A 24,097-nucleotide genomic window follows, 5' to 3' on the forward strand; every position below is an offset into this window, starting at 1 on the left:
CGCCCCTTTACAAGATACTAAGGTAGATATAATGCTTGGCACATAGTAAATGCTTAACAAATTCCATTATTATTATTATACAGAATAAGCAACTCAGAACACAGTCCCTTTCCCAAGCTGGGCTCACAATCTAAGAGGGAGGGAGAGTATGGAACCTACCCCCATTGTACAGATGAGGAAACCAAGTCCAGGGAAGTTATTGGGATGCTGAGAAACAGCCCTGAGAGTCCAGCTTGTATATTTCTTGGAGACAATTCTGGTATGCAATCTCCATTTGGAGTTTATGAAATACATTCATTGGATAAAGGAGCTTTCGGCCCTGAGACCTTTTGAGAATTAAACTCTGAGGAAATAAGGGTGTTCCGCCGTCTTGGACTTGCACCCTATGAGAGGATTATTTAAAGGTGACCATTCCCTTGTAATGTTTCAACAAGAGATCTAATAGGTTTGCAAGTCTGTAGCTCCACAGGCTCAAATTCACTCAGGTGTGCTCTAAGCAGTTCTAGCAGCGGACCCACTTGATTCAGCCAGTTCTTTTGCAATTTAACTCTCTACCCTCACTTAGTTAAATAAACTTAGCTGACTCAGGGACAAATTGCCAGAATTCCAGTGTGCCCACTTAATTCCCCAGTGGTATTTGTTGAGCACTTATCTTGTGTAGAGCACTGTATTAAGTGCTTGGGAACATAAAATACGACCCAGTTGGGAGACACGATTCTAGTCCCCAAGGAGCTGGCAGGCTATACTTAAGGGGCACTGATGTAATATCTGATTTCATAATAATCAGCAAGTCTTTATGCTAAAACAAAAAACAATCCGTTTTGAACAGAGATGCCACATTGTATTTTGAAAATATTCCTGTTCTTCAGAGATCCCAAATTAGGTAAGAGAAGCAGAGAAGAGCGCTCCTTGTCATTAAATAATTTTAAGAGGCAGGTTTTCCCAAATTAAAGCTACTGCCCAGCTGATTAAACTGTTTCTGGTTTGTGAAAGTCTCTGTGAAGAGAAGGCCACGGAGGTACAAGATGTCAGCAAGATTCCATTTGCCCACCTGGTTTTGAATCCTTAGGAAACTTAAGGATATTTGTACCTAAAGTCAGCACTCGTTGTGGGCAGGGAATGTGTCTGCTTATAATAATAATAATAATGGTATTTAAGTGCTTACTATGTGCCAAACACTGTTCTTAGCACTGAATAATAATAATAGTTATAGTATATGTTAAGCGCTTGCTATGTGCCAAGCACTCTTCTAAGCACTAGAGTAGATATCAGGTGATCAAGTTGTCCCACTTGGGGTTCACAGTCTTAATCCCCATTTTAAAGATGAGGGAACTGAGGCACAGAGAAGTGAAGTAAGTTGCTCAAGGTCACACAGCAGGCAAGTAGCGGAATCGGGATTAGAGCCTAAGTCCTCTGACTCCCAAGCCTGTGCTTTTGCCACTAAAAAGAGCTGCTTCCCCAATATTAATGATATCTCTTAGGCACTATGTGTCGAGCACCGTTCTAAGCGCTGGGGTAGATAATAATAATAATAATGTCGGTATTTAAGTGCTTACTATGTGCCGAGCACTGTTATAAGAGCTGGGGTAGATAATAATAATTACAATAATGTTGGTATTTAAGTGTTTGCTATGTGCCCAGCACTGTTGTAGGCGCTGGGGTGGATACAAGGTAATCTACTCATCCCACCTGAGGCTCACAGTCTTAATCCCCATTTTACAGAGGAGGCAATTTAGGCCCAGAGAAGTGAAGTGACTTGCCCACAGTCACACAGCGGACAAGTAGCAGCGCCGGAATTCGAACCCATGACCTCTGATTCCCCAGCCCGGGCTCTTTCCACCGAGCCACGCTGCTTCTCTTGCCCCACGTGGGACTCCCAATCTCCATCCCCGTTATACAAACGAGGTAATTGAGGCCCAGAGAAGTGAAGGGGCTTGACCAGCGTCACACAGCAGCCAAGTGGTGGGGGGGATGAGAACCCACATCCTCTATCTCCCAAGCTCGGGCTGCTTCCATCATTTCTAATGTATCTTTATTATTGTAGGGTGCGCTGCCCCCACAAAGGGCTCAATAAATAGGATTAAAGGGGGGCCCTAAGGGGTGAGAGTCGTGAGGAGATGATGATGGAGGGCGGACGTGGAGGATTCTGGGAGGAGGAGGCCGCCTGTCTGCCCGCCCGCCCGCCCGCCTGCCTTCCCTCCGCCCGCCTAATGGCTGCTCGGAGGTAGTGGCCAACTCACCGCGGCGAAGGGGAAGGGGAGGGCCTAGGGGACCGACGAGCCGCGGGAACGGGCGTGCTAGTGTCAGGGGGCTGGGGCAGCCGAGCTGAGGGAATGGCCGCCGGAAAAGCGGCGGGGCCCCGGGGGGGTTGAGCCGAAGGACTGGCCGCCGCAAACGTGTTGGGGGGCCGCACGAGTGGGGCTGAGGGAAGGGACGCCGGAAAAGTGTCGGGGGGCTGAAGGAGGCGAGTGAGGGAAGGGACGCTGTAAGGGGGGGGGCTGGAGGAGGCGAGCTAAGGGATTGGCTGCTGTAAAAGAGTTGGGGGGCTGGAGGAGACGAGCTGCGGGGATGGCTGCTGTAAAGGGGTTGGGGGGCTGGAGGAGGTGAGGTGAGGGAATGGTCACTGTAAAAGTGTTGGGGGGCTGGAGGAGGTGAACCGAGGGGGTGGCCGCTGTGAAAGGGTTGGGGGGCTGGAGGAGGTGAGCTGAGGGAATCGCCCCTGTAAAAGAGTCGGGGGCTGGAGGAGGAGAGCTGAGGAAATGGCCCCAGGAAAAGAGTCGGGGGGCTGGAGCAGGTGAGCTGAGGGGATGGCCGTGCTGAGTGTGAGGGGGCCTGGGGAGCCGAGCTGAGGGGATGGATAATAATCATGGTATTTGTTAACCGCTTACTATGTGCCAAGCACTGTCCTAAGCACCGGGATAAATACAAGGTAATCGGATTGTCCCATCTGGGGGTTGCAGTCCCATGGCTTACCGGATAATAATGTTTGTTAAACACATACTATGTGGCAAGCACTTTTCTAAATGCTGGAATAATGGTATTAAGTGCTTACTGTTTTGCAGGTACTTTACTAAGCACTGGGGTGGTTACAAGGAAATTGGGTCGGACACAGCTCCTTGTCCCACGTGGAGCTCGCAGGCTCCATCCTCATTTTACAGATGAGGGCAGTGAGGCACAGAGAAGTGAAGTGACTTGCCCGAGGTCACACAGCAGAGTGGCGGAGCCGAGATTAGAGTCCATGACCTTCTGACTCTCGGGCCGGTGCTCTATCCACTACGCCATTCTGCTTTTTGTAGAGTATGGGCCTGGGTCCGGGGGCAGAGAGGGGATCTAGTTTGGGCCCTAAAGGTTGTTCCTAACTGTGGTATTTGTTAAGCGTTTACTGTGCGCCAGGGACTGTACTAAGCACTGGGGTGGATCAAGCAAATTGGGTTGGACACACTCTGTCCCACGTGGGGCTTACAGTCTCGATCCCTATTTTACAGATGAGTTAACGCAGGAGCAGAGGAGAGAAGTGACTCGCCCAGGTTCACAGGCCGAGAAAAGTGGCGGAGCGAGGAAAAGAATCCAGGACCTTCCGATTCCCAGGCCCGTGAACGCTGTATTGCATCTGTAAGAAGGGTTTTTTATTTGGCTGGCTCTCCCTTCTCCCCATTTCCCCTGGACCCAGTAGCTGTTCAGCTGCCTAGAGAGGAGTCATCCCCCTTGACTTTGGGGCGGTGGGCTTCCACGTCACGTCTCCAGACCAGTCGGTGCTAGATCCCGGAGATGCCGGAGGAGGGGAGGGGTACGGAGCCGAGCAGGCCGAAGGCTCCGTCTTTCTCCGCCGAGATTCAAAGTGACAGCATCCTAGGCCCTTGTGTGGGCAGCAACCAGACACCTGGGATTTCCTCCACTTGGGTTTGGAATCTGTTGTTTCTTCCGGAGCCCGGAAGGGAGCAGTGACCTTCATCTCCCACCGTCTTGAGGTTTCGCTGCGTTTGTGTTTTCCGAGGACTCCCAGAGGTGAAGTGTCCCAGGGTTTAAGTCGCTATCTTTACCTTATCCGACTTTGACAAAGGCCCGAAGGAAACTTTCCTTCTTAGGTGCCGTTGTCCTGATCTTCAGATCCTGTGACCTTGAATGGTGGAGGAGCGTAGAAGGGTACGGGACTAGAAGTCCTGGGTTTGAGTCCCATTTCCGCCACTGACTTGCTCGTGACTTGGGTCAAGTCACTTAACCTCTCTGAGCTTGCACTTAGAATGTGCTTAACAAACACCATCAGTATTATGCTAAGTACCCAGATAGATACAAGATAATCAGGTTGAAGATAGTCCCTTATCCCCATTTTGTAGATGTGGAAACTGAGATCCACAGAGGGCAAGTGGCCGGTCCGAGGTGTCCCAGCAGGTCAGGGGCAGAACTGGGATGAGAACTGGACTTCCTGGTTGTCAGTCCCCTGCTCTTCCTGCTCTGCCAGGCTTCCCAGCGAAGGGGGGCGGCGGCCACCAGCGGCACCGAGCTCAGGAACAGCTGCGGAGGGATTTGCTGCCATCACTCATCCGCTCGTAGCCTGTCTCCACCTCACGTGGTCCCGGCTACTGGGGTTTACCCCGGCGCCCTGACCGTCCTTTTGTGTTCCTCCAGGTGAGCCCGCACCCAGCCCTGTGCCCAGGCGAGTCGACCACGCCGTGCTGAGGGCTCTCTCCGCTGGTGAGGCGGGAACCCGGCCAGCATGAGCGAAATCAACTGGAAGGTGAGGAGCCTCGTGGGTCTCGTCCCCAAGCTGGGAAAGCCTGTGGAACGGTGGGAAGGGGGAGTGGGGCGGATGCATGGGGAGTTAATCAGGATCGATTATGGTATTTATTAAGTAGTAATAATCATATTTGTTAGGTGCTTACTACATACCAGGCACTGTTCTGAGCACCAGAGTAAATACAAGATAATCGAGTTGGACACGGTCCCTGTCCCACGTAAGGCTCTCAGTCTTAATCCCCATTTTACAGATGAGGGAACTGAGGCACAGAGAAGTGAAGTGACTTGCCCAGAGTCACACAGCTGATAGGTGGCGGAGCTGGGGTTAGAACCCGTGACTTCTGACTCCCAGCCTGTGCTCTTTGACTAAACCATGCTGTTTCCCTGCGTGTCACTGTTAATACTGCCTGCCGTTTTAGCCACAGTCAACAGTCAGGGCAGAAGAGATCGCTCTCTTTCTCTCTCTGTGTGTCTTCCTTCCTCCCTCCCTTTCATTCATTTATTCAATAGTATTTATTGAGCGCTTACTATGTGCAGAGCACTGTACTAAGTGCTTGGAATGAACAAGTCGGCAACCATGCTACTGGCTGGTGAGAGCAGGTTGAAACACAAAGGTCCTGAATTCTTTTGGGTCACTCTTTTGGGCCCACCCGTAAGGCGGAGGCTAAGGGGGTTGAACAGCTGGGATGGCGGGAAGGGGCAGAAGCCGGGGATTGATATGAAATGAAGAACTTCCCGGTGAACCGGCGAGGACTTGGCCCATCCAGAGAGAGGGGACTGTTGTGGTTAGGATCGGGGAGGGCTAGGGGACCAGACACTGGGAGGCTTGAGGGCAGAACTGCTGGGCCGTGAATATTTATCCCACACCGTTCCGAGGCTCCAAGATGCTGAGGCCTGGTGCTCAGAGTGTGTGCTCCGTTGGCTTAGATAGCTCCAGGTCAGGGTTGATGACTGTGGTATTCGTTAAGCGCTCGCTATGTTCCGACTGTACTGAATGCTGAGGTAGAGAGAAGATAATCAGGTTCCATATGGGGCTCACAGTCTAAGTAGGAGAAATCACAGGTATTGAATCCCCACTCTGCAGATGAGGGAACTGAGGCAGAGAGAAGTTAAGTGACTTGCCTAAGGTCATGCAGCCGGGAAGTAGCGGAGCTGGGGTTAGAACCCAGGTCGTCTGACTGCCAGGCCCGTGTCCTTTCCACCAGTCCCGGGAATAACTGGGCCTTCCTTTCCCCTCGCCCTCCCTACTCGGTTTCAGTGACGGAGGAGGAAGCAGAACTGGAAACTCTGCCCCGAGGCTCCTCTAGACCGTGTTGTGTGACTGCCTTTGGCCAAGGAGTAGGTTGAGAAGATGGCAGCCGTGGTAATAGGAAAGGGGAGTCCAAATGGGCCGATCGGGCCCGGGCGACAGAGAGCCGATCGGCTCGGGGCCTGGTCAGGCTCGAGTGAGGCTCCAGAACGTTCTCGCTGGGCAATAGTAGCCGCGGGGCCGGGCCGGAAGCGAGTGTTAAACCTGCTGCCGACCTCGCTTCGCTAAACCCAGTCCGCTCCGGGTCGTCCGGCAAGTAACCTCTCTCTGGCACTTTCTCTCTCCAGGCTTTGGACAACTTCCCCCTGCTGCTCTACATCCTGGCAGCCAAAACGCTAATCCTCTGCTTGGCGTTCGCGGGAGCCAAAATATACCAGAGCCGGAGGGTTGAAGCCCAGAGGCTTCGGGAGGCGAGCAAGAATGCGGCCGAGAAGAAAGATGAGTGAAGCGACCTTGAGGTAAATGGGCTGGGAGATCCCCGACGGGCAGGTTGAGAACGTTTCCTGGGTCTTAACGGTGCTATTGGTGTCCGGTGAACCCTGCGGGATTGGCTACTTGTCAGACAGTCAATCAGTGATATTCACTGAACGTGGGCTGCCGTGTGAAGCACTTTACAGAGTATTAGGGAAAATACTGCCCTCCAGGAGTTTACAGTCTACTGAGGGAGATGGATAAAGGCACACAGTCTATCACTCCGTGGCACAGTTGAGCACGGTCGGAGCGAAAGGCAAATGGTGGAGCTGGTTGCGGGCAGAGTGTCGAGTTTGGGTTTTGCTTGTCTGTGGCTCTTGGATAACTACCCCTCGTCGTGGTTGATGGGTCTCCCCTGCACCCCGTTGCCTAACTACCCCTCCTCTGCCACTTAACTGCGATATGGCCTTGGGCAAGTCACTTCACTTGTGCCTCAGTTATGTAAAATGGGGATTGAGACTGGGAGCCCTCTGATTCGCTTGTAGTCATCCTAGCATTTAGTACAGTGTTCGGCACGTAGTAAGTGCTTTGCAAATACCAATATTATTATTACTTCCCCAGGCTCCCCGAGCCGCAGCAGCTCAGAGGGCAAAGTTGGGGGCTGGATAGATCGGGGGCTGGACAGGCCTGTCAGGTCCGAGGTCCAAAAAATCTGACGGCCTGAACTCATATGGAACTGGAGCCTGGCCTCCCTAACGTTAGAGTCATAAATATTAGGCTCAAGGTCCCAGATGGGATTTTGGTCTCTAAAGTTCTCTTCTAAAACATTGCGGGGCCCGGACGGACCTAGTCCGCTCATGGAAGTGGAGTATGGGGAGAATTGTGGGTTTGACCTTCGAGACTCTGGCTCTACCCGCCGCCCAGCTCTGCCATTTGTCTACCACATAGGTAAGCTTCCAGAGGTCAGAGGCCACGTCTTCCCGCTCTCGGTCCCACCCGAAGCACGCAGCAGGCCCCCAGTTAATACTGTTGATAATGACGGTGGTATTGGAAATAATGCTACCTTGCTTTCTAATAATTATGCATTTCTAAAGCACTTATTGTGTGCTAACTACTGAAGTAGATGCATAGTTATATAGTATTTTTATTTTTCTATAGCATTTCTGCATCTTTTTTTTTTTTTTTACATATCTTAGCCTCTCGACATCCCTGTGACGTAGGGAGAGACGGGTCTTATTAATTCCATTTTACAGTTGAGGAAACTAATGCCAAGGCCTCACAGAAGGCTCGGCCTAGGGGCAGTTGTAGAACTCAGATTTAACTGCCAGCTCCGTGCTCTTTCCACCAAGCCCTGCCACTTTCCCCGAGCTTGTCGCCCAGCCCCGTTTTGGGGGGGCTGTTGGGCCAGGGCCATACTTGTGAGATGTTGGTGTCCAAGCCCTCCCACTCCTCTTAGAGGGTGGTGTCTCACCAGAGACCTGCAGCCATCAGCTTGCTGGTGTTGAACTCCATCTACCTCACCCAGCTTGAGACTCTGAAGGATTTTATCTTCACGGAGGAGAAAGAGAGAGAGAGAGAGAGAGACTCTCTGAAATAAGTCCAGATCAGGGCTGTCCACTGGCCTCTTGGCTGCTAACACCAAGATTGCTATTACAGTGCTTGGCACATAGTATACGCTTAACAAATATTATTATTAGGCCCCGCTAAAATTGGAGTGTTGAGGGAAGCACCACTGTACTGATGTTTCCCGTAGGAGATAAGGAGAAGTTCATTAGCATGCTCCCCAGGTCCAAAAAATCAACCCGCACAACGTTGGCACATTAAAAATGCAACAAGTATAATTTCATAATCAAATAGCAAAGTAAACACATGCCTGGGTACATATGTAAATGCAGGACTTAATTTTCAAAGTGCTACCTTTCACTTTCTATTCAGCTAAAGGGCTCCGGGCCCTCATCAATGCTGAATTGAAATGGGTTACGATTACTCAATTCAAGTCAGTCAGAATACCTGAAAAGGATGGGGAAAGGGAAAGTGTTTTAAGCCTAGTTAAGTGTGGCATCTTTGTCTGAAAGGGCGCCTGATTCGGTGGTGAAAAAATACTAAAAGAAAAGTAAATTGTAATGGAGTTGCGAATATACTACAGCTCTCCTCGTTACTCTCTTATGGATTTAGTGTTCTGAGGGAATGGCTCTCACACCCAAAGCCTGGAACTGTTTTCTACAGCACACCAGGCACAGCTCAATGGCCATGGAGGGTGAGAGATAATCCACCTGATGCAGAGAATTCTAGAGGGTTCCGGAGAGTTCCAGGGCCATTCCAGGGAGTTCTGTGGGATTATCATGTTGGAGAAACTTACATGTTCAGAAAGTTCTCCCTCTGGTTGTCAGGTTACTTGAAGGAAGTGTAGAAGGGGTAATAGTATTTATTGAGCACCCACATCAATCAGTCAGTTGTATCTGAGCACTCGTGTGCAGAGCACTGTGCCAATCACTTCAGAGAGTACAGTATAACAGAGTTGGTAGAAACGCTTCTTGCCAACAGTGAGTTTACAGTCTTCCACTCGTATGCAGTGTGACGTGTTAAGCACTTGGGAAATCCAAGACAAGGAAGTGACGTGTTCCTTTTCCACCGGGAGCGCACGCTTGAACCGGGGAGACCGACCAAGCTATAAATTCCAACAGAGGAAATGGCATTTGGGCCAACAGTTGAACAAACATACGTTCAAAAGGCCTTGGTCTCCTGGGAAATGGAACGTGTTTGCCCTCCTGTGCCCTGATTCTAGCCTGCTCCTCGATTGCTCTCTGTGTTTAAAGTAGCCAGGCCCTGCCCACCCTGAGCTCAGGTGTCCCCTCTTTCGGCCGTTCTTCATTCTCTCAGCCGGAAGAGGAAATGTCAGAAGGCAGAGGCTTCTGTTCCACCCCTCCAGCATTGGCCACTTATCATCATGATTTTTATTTCGGTATTAAAGAGCTTCCTGTCGGTCCTTTTCAGACTGATTTCGCCGAGTCCAGCTTTGAGGCATTTTAGAGACTTAAACCCACCGGGGTTGGGGGGAGAGGGCGGGAGACGGTGCCCTTCCCCTCTGACAGCATGACCCGCCCACCCCCAAGGCCCACACCCCTTGTGGAATGTTACCTGTGTTTTCCCAACCCTCTACCCTCCTTCCCCAGACATTGAGCTCCGCCTTGTGTCTCCCTCCAGGTGTGTGATCTGTGGCAACTTGGGGTCCTCCAGTCCCGAGAGAGGAGAGAGAAGACGATGGAGCCGGGGCCCTTCCTCCCCCAACAGTGTACGCTGACCTGAAGCGACGGGAGGACTTTTGGACGCTTGGAATTCAAAGCATCTATTTTGCCTATGCAATAAAATGTGTTTGTAAGAAACGTGCGGACAGTCCTCTGGGCAGCAGGGAACAGTGGTGAAAAATGCTTTTCTACCGGCTCGACCCTGAGCAGTCAGTCATCCTGATGTGCTCATCGATGTAGGCTGAAAATAGTATTTCTCTTGACACGATTTTGGAAGACTCTGAAGGTGGGCTGAGAGGAGAGTAATAATATAAATTGTGGTCTTAGTTTGGGCCTAGCACTGTCCTGAGCTCTGGTGTTGGTACGAGATGATCAGGTCGGACACAGGAGGGAGAACACGAAGTGAATCCCGGGGTTCCAGATGAGGAAACAGGCCCAGAGAAGTCAGATGACTTGCTCAAGGGCACACAGAAGCCCGGTGAGAGAGAGCTGAAACTCAGCCCCGGGCCCTCTTGTTCCTAAACCCGTGCTCTTGCCGTGAGGAGGGAACAAGGCTTTTGTGTATTGAGTTATGGTGTTTGTTGAAAGCTCACCGTGTGTCAAGGACTAAGTGGAGTCAGTTGAAAATCATCAGATCCAGCCTCCTGTCTTGCCCGGGGCTCACAAACTGGGAGACAGCGAGAGCAGTTTTTTTCATTTTACAGATGAGGAAGCTGAGGACTGGAGTGCTGAAATGATCACCCAGAAGGCCAGTAGCCGAGCTGGGACTAGACTGTGGTTCTCTTGTGCCCCAGCTCCGGGCTCTCTCTGCTATTCCACCTTATCTTCTGGCTTAAGGCTAGAAAAGCCAGGAGTTATCTCTATCTGGCCGGCAGGTGGGCTGATGTGGAGATTCTGGAGGTGGGGTGTATGTGTGTGACAGAAAACCCACCCTCTTGTCAAGCTGCCTTCTCCCCACGTGACGCTGGGTGCAGAGTTAGGGTTTGTCTTGTTCAGGGCAGAAACAGATGGATCCAGAGAAAGGGCTCCTTCTCTCCAAATCCCATTTTAGCTCCTCCCCTCCTTTTTTTTTTTAAAAAAAAGTATAGTTTATGTGCTTTCTATGTGTCAGGCGCTATACAAAGCCCTGGGGCAGATCCAAGATCATCAGGTTGCACGCAGCCAGTACCCCCACCTGGTGCTTAGAGTCCAAATCCCCATTTTACAGATGAGGAACCGAGGCAGAGAGAAGTGACTCGCTTAAGGTCACACAGCAGACAGGTGCCGAAGCCGGGATTACGACCCAGGTCCTCGGACTCCCAGGCCCGTGCTCTTTCCACTAGGCCACGTTGGTTCTTTCCATTAGGTTTCCTTGCCCCTCTTTCCCCAAGCTGCTGTGAGCAGAAAAGCAGGTCGGTTTGGTCTCCCCGCTTTTCTGACCCCAACCTTCCCCATTGCGCAAATGACCGTGAGATGGCTTAAACGGAAGGGGAGAGGAGGAAGCTGGGCAACTGAGGAGGTCTGCTAGCTTCGGGAGATAGACCAAACGGACATGGATCGACTCACCGCCCTCAATTTTCAGGGCTCCTGCCCCGGGGGGCTTGGGATCCCACCGGCTCCCTAGAGATTCCAAGCTTCAGACCTCAGGCCCCGGAGGTCTTTTCCCTCCTTTCCGAGAGCTTCCGACCTCCGTGCGTCTGCCTTACTGCCGGCACCCGTTCCTCCCTGCACCCCTCCAGTGGGGTCATTCGACCCACGAGAGAACACCTCTTTCCTCGTGACCTTTTAATGGCGTCTCCGCGCGTCCGGCAGGGCGGGCCGGGCCTCTAGGCCGTCCCCCGCCCGAGCGGAGGCGGCGGGGACGAGCGCTGGGGTCGGAGGTCGGGCTGACCGGGCCGGGGAGGCCCATTAGGAAAACCTTCCCAGGTAGTAGCTCTCCCAGCGGCGCACCTTGCCGGCGGCCGTCTTCCACCGGCCCGGAGACATCCGCTCGATCCCTTTCCCCACCAGGTCGCTGAAGAACACGAACTGGTAAGCGTAAGTGGCGTCGGCGGCGGAGCGCAGGGAGAACTCCCTCTGGTTGTGGAGGATGAACCACCTCAAGGTGGCCCAGGCCGTATCCAGAGGGCTCAGGTAGCCGTACTGGGCCGGCAGCGCCAGCAGCTCGTGCCCCTTGGCCCGGGCGACGTCCGGGCAGCAGGAGATGCTGGGCGAGCCGAGGACCGGGGCCGCCCCTTCCCCCGGGGGGCCCGGAGGCCTTCTCTCGCGGACCACGATGGCGCACTTTCCGTAGGCGGCCGTCAGCGCGTCGCAGAACTCGTCGAAGAGACCCTCCTCGCGCTCCCGGCACAGCTCGTCTCGGAGGAAGAGTCGGTACTTCCAGGGCACCCAGCCCCGGTGGCTCCCGCCGTGGACGACGCTCCAGGTGGGGCCCCGAGGGCCCGCCCCGGCCCCGTCCCCCGTGACGAGGGCTTCGGACAGGTCGGTCTCCCCCAGGAAGACGGTCTCGTAGCCGTCGGCCCGCAGGGACCGCAGGGTCTTCAGGTACCGGAGGCAGCGCTGCCTCCCGGCGGCATCGAAGTGGCTGCGGAAAATGATGTGCTTGAGGAGGGGGGTGGCTTGACGGATCATGGCCCCCGCCTGCCGCCGTCTGGGGGGCGGGAGAGGCAGGGGGATGACTTCACAATGGGCCTCTTCCAGCAACATTCGTCTGAAAGCAACTGGAGGGCAGGGATCGTGTCTGCTACGTCTGTTGTCCCCTTCCGAGAGCTGGAGGCTCTCCTCGGGCACACGGGAGATGGCAAGCTCCTTGCGGGCAGGGATGGTGACTGCTAACTCCCAAGCAATTAGAACAGTGATCGGCACACGGCTTACAATTGGAGGGCCGGGCTCACGAGAAGCAGCGTGGCCTAGTGGCTACAGCTCGGGCCTGGGAGCCAGAAGGATCTGGGTTCTAATCCCCGCTCCTCCCCTTGTCCGCTGGGTGATCGGGGGCAAGTCACTTCACTTTTCTGTGCCTCAGTTACCTCATCTATAAAATGGGGATTAAGACGGAGCCCTGTGGGGGGCAGGGCACCTGAGCACCCTGTATCTATTCCAGCGGTTAGCACAATGACTGGCGCCTAGCGAGTGCTTAACGAATACCACGGTTATTATTATTATGATGGCTTTTTTACCCTCCCAAGCACTCAGGATAGTGTTCCAGCCCTTGGGAGATTGAGGGCTACCTGAGGACATATCAGCTAACTCTTGTATTCTCCCAGCACTTAGGACAGTGCTCAGCACACAGGAGAGACTTCTCGAGGTCAGAGATGATGACTACTAACTGTGCTCTCCCAAGTGCTTAGTACCGTGCTCAGCGCAGGGGAAATCGTGTGCTCTTTGAGGACGGGGATTGCGTTTACTAACTTACACTGTACTTTCCCATTAGCTTAATTCAGTGCTCCTGCACACAGTAAACACTCAGTCATAATGATCATAGGAATGTTAATTATGGTATTAGTTAAGCACCCACTTTGTGTCCAGCGCTGTTCTAAGCGCTGGGGTAGATTCAAGTCGATCCAGTTGGACACAGTCTCTGTCCTTCCCGAGGCTCACGGTCTAAATAGGAAGAGGAACAGGTATCGAAGGCCCATTTTACGGATGAGTAATACCGATTAATACGGAAGCTGGACCGAGAACTGACTTCCGTATTACGGGCACTGTGTGAGGTAATCCCTCAGTCGTCTCAAAATACTAATAAAAATGATGGCATTTATTAAGCGTTTACTATGTGCAAAGCACTGTTCTAAGCACTGGGGGGGATACAAGGCGATCAGGTTGTCCCACGTGGGGCACCCAGTCTTAATCCCCATTTTACAGATGAGGTAACTGAGGCACACAGAGAAGTTAAGTGACTTACCCAAGGCCTCAGAGCAAGTCAGTGACAAAGCTGGGAGTAGAATCAATCAACTAGTGGTATTTAGTGAGCTCTTACTACGTGCAGAGCACTGTACTAAGCGCTTGAGAGAGTACAGTACAACAGAATTAGCGGTTTCCCTGCTCAAAACGAGCTTGCGGTCTACAGGACCCAGGCTACCTGACTCCCGGTCCAGTGCTTGTTCTGCTAAGCCCTGCTGCCTCTCAGTGATGAGTTATAAAGGGAAAACAGGCTCAAAGAGAGGAGCGGTTTGCCCAAGGCCACCCGGCAAGCCAGGTCCTTTCAAACTGGACCCGCTGTGATGCCCTCCCTAACCCATCACCCCTTCCCGGTGCCCCGATCCTTATCCCTCTGGCCTTTTCTCACCTGCTCCCTTCCCTCCACCCCCAGACCTCTTATCTTGATGGAGTCAAGCGATATCCACCAGAGCCCGGGCTCGGGAGTCAGAGGACGTGGGTTCTAATCCTCGTTCGCCACTTGTCCGCTCTGTGACGTTGGGTAAGTCACATCGCTTCTCTGGGCCTCGTGACCTCCTCTGTAAAAGGGGGATTGAGACCGTGAGCCCCACGTGGGACAACCTGATAACCTTGTATCTCCCCCAGCGCTTAGAACAGTGCTTGGCACATAGTAAGTGCTAAACAAATACCAACATTATTATTATTTTCGCCTCAGAGCCCAACTCTCCTTGGGTCAGTAGGGTGTATGGAAGCAGATGCCCACCAGGGAGCAGTGTGGACCGGTTTCTAGGCAAGCAAAATCTCTCTAAATAATTAGAATTATTCTCAGCGTATTATTATAATTATTATGGTATTCGTTAAGCGCTTACTATGGGCAAGCGGTGTTCTAAGCGCCGGGGTAGATACAAGGGAATCAGGTTGTCCCACGTGGGGCTCATAGTCTTAATCCCCATTTTACAGATGAGGTAACTGAGGCCCAGAGAAGTGAAGTGATGATGATGATGGCATTTGTTAAGCGCTTACTATGTGCAAAGCACTGTTCTAAGTGCTGGGAGGGATACAAGGTGATCAGGTTGTCCCACGTGGGGCTCACAGTCTTAATCCTGTGATTAAGACTGTGGCGGAAGCAGTGTGGGCTCAGTGTAAAGAGCCTGGGCTTTGGAGTCAGAGGTCATGGGTTCGATTCCCGGCTCTGCCACTTGTCAGCTGTGTGACTGTGGGCGAGTCACTTCACTTCTCTGTGCCTCAGTTACCTCATCTGTAAAATGGGGATTAACTGTGAGCCTCACGTGGGACAACCTGATTACCCTATATCTACCCCAGCACTTAGAACAGGGCTCTGCACATAGTAAGCGATTAACAAGTACCAACATTATTATTATTAATCCCCACTTTACATATGAGGTAACCGAGGCCCAGAGAAGTGAAGTGACTTGCCCAAAGTCACACAGCTGACAGGTGGCAGAGCTGGGATTAGAACCCATGTCCTCTGACTCCCAAGCCTGTGCCCTTCCACTGAGCCACGCTGCTTCTCACTGAAGTGATCGCTGAAGTGATTTGCCCAAGGTCACATAGCAGACAAGTGGCAGAGCCGGGATTAGAACCCATGCCCTCTGGCTCCCAAGCCCATGCTCTTTTCACTAAGCCATGCTGATTCTATTCTCCCAATGTGCCCAAAGCGTATTCTGAATCTGCCCTGCCTCCCTCCTGCCCCACACCAACCAGATCTGCTCTTTGCCTCGCGAGACTCCCCTTTCCTATCAATCAGTCCATCAGTCAGTCATTAGTATTTATTGAGTGCTGACTGTGTGCAGGACACCCTGGTGTGTGCTTGGAAGAGTACGCTCAAGTAAGCAGACACGATCTCCGTCCTCGAGGAGCTTCCGCTCTAGCGGGCTGTGCCGGTCGACTCCGGGACCCCAGTCCGACCTGGGCCCGAGCCCCCGGCACCCTCGATCCCCTCCTTCCCGGCCGCGTCGGCTGACTCCCGCCTCGGGTCCGGGCTGCTGCTGTCGGGCCCCAGGCCGGCTCGGACGCTGACCGTCGGCCAGGGGCCGTCAGGGGCTCCGCCCGCGGCCCCTTTCCGCGGGAGGCCGGCGCTCGCGTTGGGGAGCCTCTCTCCCTGGCGGAGGATGCTGCTGGCCAGCAGGAAGACCACGATGACCCCGTAGACGCCCATGATGGTGAGGACGTACCAGGAGACGCTCGCCCCGTCGGGGAACCCCCCGTCCCTGGGAGCGTCGGGCTGGGCCGTTCTGGCGGTGCCGTTATCCAGCAGCTTCTCCAGCGGAGAGCCGGTCCGAGCCCGGGGGGGTTCCATTGGAGCAGTCCGACGAGGGAAACCTGGGGACAGAGAGAGGGGAGCGGTGAGACCGGGCCGGGCCCGTGGCCTTCCCAGCCGGCAGTGCAGTCGCCAGCGTGGTGTGAAAAGTCCATCTTCCAAACTCCTCCCTCCAGGTGGCCCAGTGAGCCAAGCCGCAGTGTGCCGGAAACAGAAAAGCAAGTTTGGATGATTGGATGTTAGGGGCCGGGACCTGGTACGGTAGCCGTGCCCGAAACACTTCGGTTAACTGAGCTGTTGGGGAGCTGAAGCAGCCTCTGGTCCATCAGGTTTGGATAACTGGCTTTCTGTCTGACTAGCAATAGCATTATTGTAATTATTGATGATAATGGTGTTGATATAGTATGACATACTGCGGTGCATTATATAATATATGTCATATATACTAGATGATAATATTGCCACGTGTTTAGCCAGTGTCTTGCTCAGACTGTCCTCACCTGCTAGCACACCCCTCGTCCTCTACACCAGCGTGAGGCAGGGATCAATTTAAGGGCTTTGCCATCCCCGGTTGCACATGGAGGGGAGCAGAAGCCCAGAGAGGTTTAGGAACCTGCCCCGGGTCACACAGCAGGTTCACGGACAAGCCGCGGTCTAAATCACCTATTCCACTACCTTCTCAGTTGGCCGAGAAGGTTAGGATCTTAATCGCTGCTTAAGTCAAAACTGTTTCTTCCCCGGTGAAAGCAACTCCCAATTGGAACGAGGGTAAAGATCCCAAGTGGGAACCCAAGATGGGAAACAAAATTTCTCTGCAAGCTCTACGTTTCTGTAGGTGCCTAAGCCTCTCCCCTCCCTCCTGACATTCCCAAGGAGGTAGACGCAGGGGTGGGGGAAGAGTTTCCAAGGGGCATGGGAAGGGTCAACCCCCCGTGTGATGTAGCTCCCGGGGAGGGGAGGTGGGAGAGTCGCCTCCCCAGCTCTTGAATGGGCCGGGAATGAGTCAGTTGTAGGGGTTTCACACTCAGACCCATGGATGAGACAATTCGAGCTCTTGGAGACTGGATATGGCCCTGGCCGAATCCCGGAGCGGACCTACTCCTGGACCGGTCTTGCTCCAACAGATACTAAAGCTATTGTTCTTCTTGGGAGATCCCAGCTGACCTGGCAGCTTGGGCTTCCTGTTCCTCGTAGATTGGTTGGGGCAGGATTTGGGGGGGATCGATCAGTCCAGCTTTATGCCCAACAGTCTGATTTTCAGCCGGTCTGCCTCCCTTGGTACCGATAAAGTGACGGACGCCTCGGTGGCAGGGATTTAAACATTCAGCACCCTAACCTCCCTCCTCTTTGGTTTCAGATGCAGAGTCCCACGGCTTGGAAGCGGTACCTGTGCTCGCCAGGACCTATGTGGGGAGCTCAACTGTTCGGGAGAACGTGGGGTGTCAGGGTCCACCCAGAGACATGCCCTTGGTCTGGGCAGACTTCGGCCAAGGCTTCCGAAGCGATATTATGCTCCATGCCCAGTGAACCGCACGTGACATCACACGCGTCTGGGCAGCCGGAGTTGGAGGGGGCCGTCGGAGGCTTCCCTTAGCCAGGTTTCTTTGGTCCCGATTGAGGACTTCTGAGGGACAGCCCCACTTACCTTGTTTTCCCCCGTTTCTCCTCAGCGCAGGCAGCGGTGTCCACTCAGGCTGTGGGATCGACCCCTCGACCGCGTTTCTTTCAAGAGCCAAGCCAGGCAAAGCCGGAACCGCTGCCGCCGCTGCTCTGAACCAAGGTCAGCCTGGCCGGGCCTACCGGAGGCTCCTTCCCTCCTCCCTTCCCTCCCACCCAACCGATTGGCGTGGGTCCCGCGACTCCAGCCTACCCACGGGCAGGATGCCGTAGACGGCTCTGTCCTCGGGCCCGGAGCTCTGCTGTGGGGCGGCAAAGCTCCTTTGGGGCTTTTAAGCAGCCTCACCCCCAAAAGAAAGAGGCGGGGAGCCTTCTCATCTGTCCTGGAGAGATGCCAGGCACAGTAGCGCCAGGCCGCTTTCTGCCCATCCCGGCCGGACACCTGTCCCCAGGGGCGGCCGGGTGGGTCCGTCCCGGTGCACAGGACAGGAGATGAGGCGGCGACTCCTCACCTGGCACCGCCCACTCGGTTTACGCCGAAAATCCCGGGGCAAAACATTGGAAGGAAGAGTGGGTGGGGGGTGGAGAGGAGTCACGAGGCCGGAGGAGAGCAGAGGTGGCCGTAAATTACATCCGCCCTCCTTGCGGGCACCGTCTCTCACTCGGGCCCCGTCTGTCCTGTATATCCTTAGGTGCGGAGCCCCGACCTGGCCCCGCGGCCAGGCATGACGGGGAAGGCTCGGGCGTTGCCATCCAGGAGGTGGACGCTACCCAGGTACACCATGAGGAACACAAACACAAACGTGCAAAGAGAGCTGAGGCGCAGGTGTCAGAGACCGACAGCCCGAAAGGTATGTTGGAGCACAAACAACAGTGACATCATCTAGACGGTAATGTAGGGGTAATTGCTGCGCCAGTCTCAATTGCAGCAGGAGAAAGTTTTGGTGGATAAGAGGAACAACCTCCCGACAACAGAGGATGAAACATGGGAGCAGGTGACTGAGGGAGGTCGTGGTGTTGATTTTCTCGGAGATCTTTAAACCGAGAGCGGGCATCCAGCCGGCGGCGATGGTTTAGTCATCATCCTCCTGGAGGCAGGGGGCTGGACCTCGTGACTTTTTAGCTCCCTTCCGGCTCGGTGGCGTCGAGGGTCCCAGAGAAGTCCGCGTCTGCATTCTGGGCTGTGCGATGTTTTCCGTATGTACTCAGAGGGACTGAGATCAGGGGAAAGGCGAGTGCTAAAGGTAGTAAGCTCCCTCAGGGCCGGGACAGAGTCTCTTAACTCTAGAACCTCGGTACGCTACTTGGCACACGGCAGGCATTCAGGAAATGGTATTAACTGATGGATGGAAGGGCCGCGGGCCCATCCCCCAAGGAATAGTATTTATCGAGTGCTTTCTCCCTGGACAGGCTTGAACTAAGCACTTTGGAGCGCATAATAGATAGTGGCCACGGTGCCTGTCCTCTAGGAGCTTACAGTAATAGCGGATGTGAAAATGGTATTTCCACTTGTGTGATGAGCCACAGTGACTCAGGATGGCTACTGTTCTTCCAGGCACTCCCTTCATTTATTCAGTTGCATTTATTGAGCACTTACTCTGTGCAGAGCACCGTACTAAACGCCGTCCTCGTTTGGTGACCAGCCCCGTGATTCTCCGGGGGTGGGCGAGGGGGTGGCCCATGGCTTCAGGATCCTCTCTCAGGATCAATTCTGAAAAGGACAAGCACATACCAGGTCAAAAACAGGGATTTCTTTTCACTTGACGCCGCTGTTGGCAGGGAGCCAGCGAGGCGGCCGCTGGGATATGACAAGGTGACATTTTCACTGGATAGAAAGAGGAGGATCCTGAAAATACCTGTAGAGGGAAAGCCAACGGGATCGAGCCAAGGACGGATCGTGGAGGGTGGAAGGAGAGGCTAATGCCGAGATCGAGGGCTTCGGAGATGGGGGGCACTGGTGGTGGTTGCTGTGATGGGAACCTGTGGCGGAGGGGATGATTTGGAGAGTTCGGTTCGGGGCGTATTGACTTCGGGGGGCTGGCGGGATGTCCATGAGGGGATATCGCGGAGGCTGGAAGGAGATTGCTGTGAAGGAGAGCTCGCTCGGGATTTGGAAAGTAGATCTGGGGAAAAAGTGGCATGGCACCTGGTCGAGAGAACAGGATTCTAGTCCTGGCTTTGCCGCTTAGCTGCTGTTTGATCTTGGGCAAATCACTTCACTCTATGCCTCTGTTTTCACATCTGTAAAATGGGAATTCAATACCTGTTCTCCCTCCCTCTTAGCCTGGGAAACCCATGTGGGATAGGGACTGTGCTCGACCTGACTGTCCAGTATCTAGTCCAACGCTTAGTTCGGTGAATGGCACACAGTAAGCACGTAACAAATAGGACTTTCATCTTTATTATTTTCACCAGAGAATTGATCCTCAGATCCGCTCAAAACCCTGGAAAATTTGTAAAATCTCCGGCGGGCTTCTCCCCTTCGATCTTTCCCAACTCAGGTCTTCCCCTCAGAGGGCACTTCCCCGTCCACCCTTCCACTTGAGAGCGTGGTGGTGTATGAAATGCCATTCGGTGACTGACCTCTCCCCTCCCACTCGCTCCCCCTCCCACCCCCGCCACATACCGTCACCCCACACTTCTCTGCCCCCTCCCCTTTCAGGAAAAATAACATCAACCATGGCCTTGCATAACTTCGCCTTTTATTCGAGCTACACAGGGAAATGTAAACTTGCATCTCACCAAGGAACCTGGAATTTAGGTTTCTAGTTCCATATACGTGGATCTTGCCTTGTCCGTCATACTCAGACACAACATTACTGAGCGTGAAATTCGCCTCCAGGCGTGGGAGGAGCTGAACACTAAGGGAAGATTTCCGATTCAGCACCAATGGCCCCTGAGAGCCCCCATCCCCCTCTGCTCAGCCCTTCTGGGTTTTGTCGGTCCACTTAAAGCCAGGGATGTTGAAAGAGGCCTCTGACTCACTTCCCCTGGGCAACATGGCTACTAATTTCTACCCAACAAAAAGTCTTACAGCTCCCTCCCTATCCTCTCTGGCCCATTAAGTCTCCTCATAGCCCACCTCTTCCCTTCAGACACTAATATTAAAGAGCAAAGAACAGTCCTTTCCAGAAGAAATCACCAGATTGAGGAAGGAAGTTGCCAATGTTCTTTCAATCATAATGTTCAGTGCCTGGAAAAACAGCAGTTCATTTATGAGAAAAGTCAAGCTTTATGATAAAAATACAAGGCAATGACGCATGTTGGCATTTGGACAGCAAACCTGACATGCTTGGTATAAATTTAAATTCGGGGATAACCGAGTGATTGGCTTTTGTGAAAATAGTATTCTTTAATCAGAATTCATGTTCATCTCCCCCCTTCTCCTTTTTCCTCCCATCTCTAATTTATTTCAGTATCTGTCTCCCCCATTCGGTTGGAAGTCCCTTGAGGGAAGGCTTCTAACTCCAGGGGACTCTCTCAAGAGCTTAGTACCGGCCTCTGCAAACAGTAGGCACTAGATTAATAACACTGACTGACGGATAAGGGGAATGAGGTGAGAAAGAGAAGAGGGCCTGGGTTCTAGATGCCAAGGGAGACAGTTGACTCTTCTGGTGTTTTGTGCTCTCTTTTGAGTCCCAGAAATCTTAAGCAGCGGGGGTTACACTCCCCTGAAATCCCACGGATCTCATTTCCCATTTGCCCTTTTGCGGGGGACCGCTGGGAATCGTGGGCAGGGAACTCCCCCCTGCCCACCTCCCTGATAGGACTAATCCCAAAAGGTTGCCGTGGTTCAGGATTTCCCTTTAGGAAGAGGCCTCCTGCCCGGCCTGCACCCCGCCTCCCCTTGGGAGAACAGCAAGGTTGTGTTTATCCGATCTCTCTGTGATTAGTGTCTGAAAGATCCCTGGAGCGGATAGCTCTGGCTTGATTCGGAGAGTTGAGCACTTTCTAAGAGGATCGTGTTTCCACTGGGCGGGCCCACCCCTTCACCATGCCCTTGGGTCAGAGGGCAGACGGGCAGCTCGCTCTCAGTATTCCCACCCCTCTCCTTTCATTCCTCTGGGCCACAGGTTATTGGATCAGTCATGGGGATAGCTGGATTGGCGGCCCTACGTCCAAACCCCGAGGAGAACCTTTCCTTTGAGGAAGGAAGTACCCATTTGCTTTACCAGGGGATCCACTCCTTCCCCCTTGGGTGGAGCTCAGAGCCCCGGCTGCCCCGGACACTCGGCCTTCTGGGTCTGGACCATGAGTTTTGGACTTTAAGAATCAATCAATCAGTGGTACTTACTAAGCGCTTGCTGGGTGAAAAGCACTTTACGGAGAATTTGCGGGAGTCCAGTACAATAGCATATGAGAAACAGCGTGGCATAGTTGATCGAGCACGGGCCTGGGAGTCAGAAGGTCATGGGTTCTAATCCCAGCTCTGCAACTTGTCTGCTGTGTGATCTTGGGCAAGTCACTTCACTTCTCTGTGCCTCAGTTACCTCATCTGGAAAATGAGGAATGAGACTGTGAGCCCTACATGGGACAGGGACTGTGTCCAACCTGATTTACTGGTATCCACCCCAGCGCTTAGTACGGTGCCTGGCACACAGTAAGTGCTTAACAAATTCGACAATGATTATTATTTTGATTAGAGTTGGTAGATGCTATCCCTGCTCACAGAGACTTTACGGACAGTGGATCATACTAGGGATCTCCCCACGTGCTTGCTATAGCTCGTGGTACAAACCCCTACCTCCTTCCTACTCTCTCCCTCTTCTAAATTTGCTGAGACCAGGAGAGAGGGGCTCTGTGGGGCAACTCTATCTCAGAATGTTTCCGGTCCCTCTTGGGACATTCTTCCACTGTTGGGATCTAAAAGAAATTCTAAAATAATTTTTAAAAAATGGTGAAAATATAATCCAGTCACCTGTGACCTCTCTCAAAGCCCCACCTCCTGCCTCCCAGCTGGAAGATTACAGAAATGTGTGAAGAGGCAGAAAATGGTACTTTGAGCTGCTGGGTCCATCAGGGATTCACCACCCGGTTTGCGTCCACCTGCAGGGCGAATTTCTCCTCGGGAAGGTAGACGTTGGGCTGCTCTGCCGCCATCTTATTTTCGATGACGTAGCAGGCCCGGTAGCTCTCCAGGAACCGGGCCTGAAAGTAGGCTTTGTCCTTCTGGTGCCAGCAGTCGGACTCGATGTAGACGTTGTAGGGGTCGTGGGAGTGCTCCAGCTTCTTGGAGCGGATGTAGCTCAGCATGATGCCCAGGGTGAAGAAGGCAAAAAAGCCGAGGAGGATGAGGATGTACACCGCCTCTAGGTGGTCGGGGGTGGTCCTGGGGGTGCTGCCGGTCGAGACATTGGTGTCCAGCTGGAGATAGCCCTCTACCAGCTGGGGCAGGAAGGGGCCCGTAGCGGTGCTATTGAGAAGTGCCACCTCCTCGCTCCACTCTTGACGGCCTCCCGCCATAGCGGAGAGTTCTGAAACCAAAGGAGAAGTGTGAACAGGGCAGGAACCACTGCCTCGGTGGGGATTCCTTGTTGGGGAGGGAGGGAAGAAGGGAAAGAGAGAGAGACAGAGAAAGAGACATGATGACACAGAACTGTTTTTCGGCATGCGTCGGCATCAGTAAAATGTCTATCCCGAGCGCTTCCACGGGCGAAGCGCATACCGGGCACTTTGAGCCTTGGGTTTCCTGCCCTTTATGTTCAGCTCAAGCTCAGGTGTGCCAGTGAGGAGAGGAAGCCATCGGGCCTGGGAAACAAGCAGATAAATTTTCCTCCTCCCCTGCTGGTTCCTTCCTCTCCTCCCACCCCACTTGGAGACGGCAGACAGACAGACAAACAGAGGGAGAAGAAGCATTGTCTTGTGGAAAGAACCCAGGCCTAGGAATCAGAAGACCTTGTTTCTAACCCCGGCTTGGCCAATTGCTTGCCGTTATCTCGGGCAAATCACCTCACTTCTCTGTGCCTCAGTTTCCACAGATGTAAAATGGGGATTAAATACCTGTTCCCCCTCCTACTTAGACTGCGAGCCCCATGCCGGACAGAGACTGCGTCCACCCTAATTAACTTTACCTACCCCACCCCTTAGACAGTTGGACACATAGTAAGCGATTTAATATAGAGAAAAGGACAAGTCAACATTATATTTCCTGTCCTGTACAAGGAGCTGTCAGCGAGGAAGGAGAAGACACAGTTGGTCCCTGCCCTCCAGATGCTCCCCATTTAGTGGCGGGTGGGACCGACTCAAGTGAATAATGCCCACAGTGGCAGAACCAGAAGAGGAAAGACCCCCAAATCTCCTTGAAGAGTGGGGTGTGGGGTGCCACCTAGCAAGATGGAACTCCCTCTCACAGAGACATTTCCTAACTGTCTGGGCTGCCGCCCTCACCCTCATGCAGAATCACCAAGGCCGCGGAGTGGAGTTTCCTCCTCTTATAATAATAATAATAATAATAATAATAATAATGTTGGTATTTAAGCACTTACTATGTGCAGAGCACTGTTCTAAGCACTGGGGTAGATACAGGATAATCAGGTTGTCCCACATGAGGTTCACAGTCTTAATCCCCATTTTACAGATGAGTTAACTGAGGCACAGAGAAGTGAAGTGACTTGCCCGCAATCACACAGCTGACAGGTGGCAGAG

The 24,097-nt window shown here is 53.2% G+C and overlaps 4 protein-coding genes across 4 annotated transcripts; 1 reads left to right on the forward strand and 3 right to left on the reverse strand.

Annotated features, from left to right (window-relative positions):
• The first annotated feature begins 2,659 nt into the window (after window positions 1–2,659).
• On the forward strand, window positions 2,660–9,837 carry SMIM11A (small integral membrane protein 11A). Its single transcript, XM_007669740.3, has 5 exons — window positions 2,660–2,794; window positions 3,486–3,612; window positions 4,627–4,735; window positions 6,331–6,501; window positions 9,659–9,837. Exons 3-4 carry the CDS (start codon window positions 4,715–4,717, stop codon window positions 6,487–6,489), a joined length of 180 nt encoding a protein of 59 aa, XP_007667930.1. The 5' UTR covers window positions 2,660–2,794; window positions 3,486–3,612; window positions 4,627–4,714; the 3' UTR covers window positions 6,490–6,501; window positions 9,659–9,837.
• Window positions 9,838–11,448: 1,611 nt separating this feature from the next.
• Window positions 11,449–12,338, reverse strand: FAM243A (family with sequence similarity 243 member A). The gene has a single exon (XM_007669739.4). It carries the CDS (start codon window positions 12,307–12,309, stop codon window positions 11,587–11,589), a length of 723 nt encoding a protein of 240 aa, XP_007667929.1. The 5' UTR covers window positions 12,310–12,338; the 3' UTR covers window positions 11,449–11,586.
• A 2,945-nt stretch (window positions 12,339–15,283) lies between these two features.
• SMIM34A (small integral membrane protein 34A) lies at window positions 15,284–15,941 on the reverse strand. Its single transcript, XM_039914407.1, has one exon. The coding sequence runs from the start codon at window positions 15,872–15,874 to the stop codon at window positions 15,443–15,445; it is 432 nt and encodes a 143-aa protein (XP_039770341.1). The 5' UTR covers window positions 15,875–15,941; the 3' UTR covers window positions 15,284–15,442.
• Window positions 15,942–22,076: 6,135 nt separating this feature from the next.
• Window positions 22,077–22,915, reverse strand: KCNE1 (potassium voltage-gated channel subfamily E regulatory subunit 1). The gene has a single exon (XM_001513365.3). It carries the CDS (start codon window positions 22,913–22,915, stop codon window positions 22,469–22,471), a length of 447 nt encoding a protein of 148 aa, XP_001513415.2. The 3' UTR covers window positions 22,077–22,468.
• Window positions 22,916–24,097: the final 1,182 nt, after the last annotated feature.

The sequence above is a fragment of the Ornithorhynchus anatinus genome, chromosome 17 (assembly GCF_004115215.2).
Source record: "Ornithorhynchus anatinus isolate Pmale09 chromosome 17, mOrnAna1.pri.v4, whole genome shotgun sequence".
Classification (NCBI taxonomy): Eukaryota; Metazoa; Chordata; class Mammalia; order Monotremata; family Ornithorhynchidae; genus Ornithorhynchus; species Ornithorhynchus anatinus.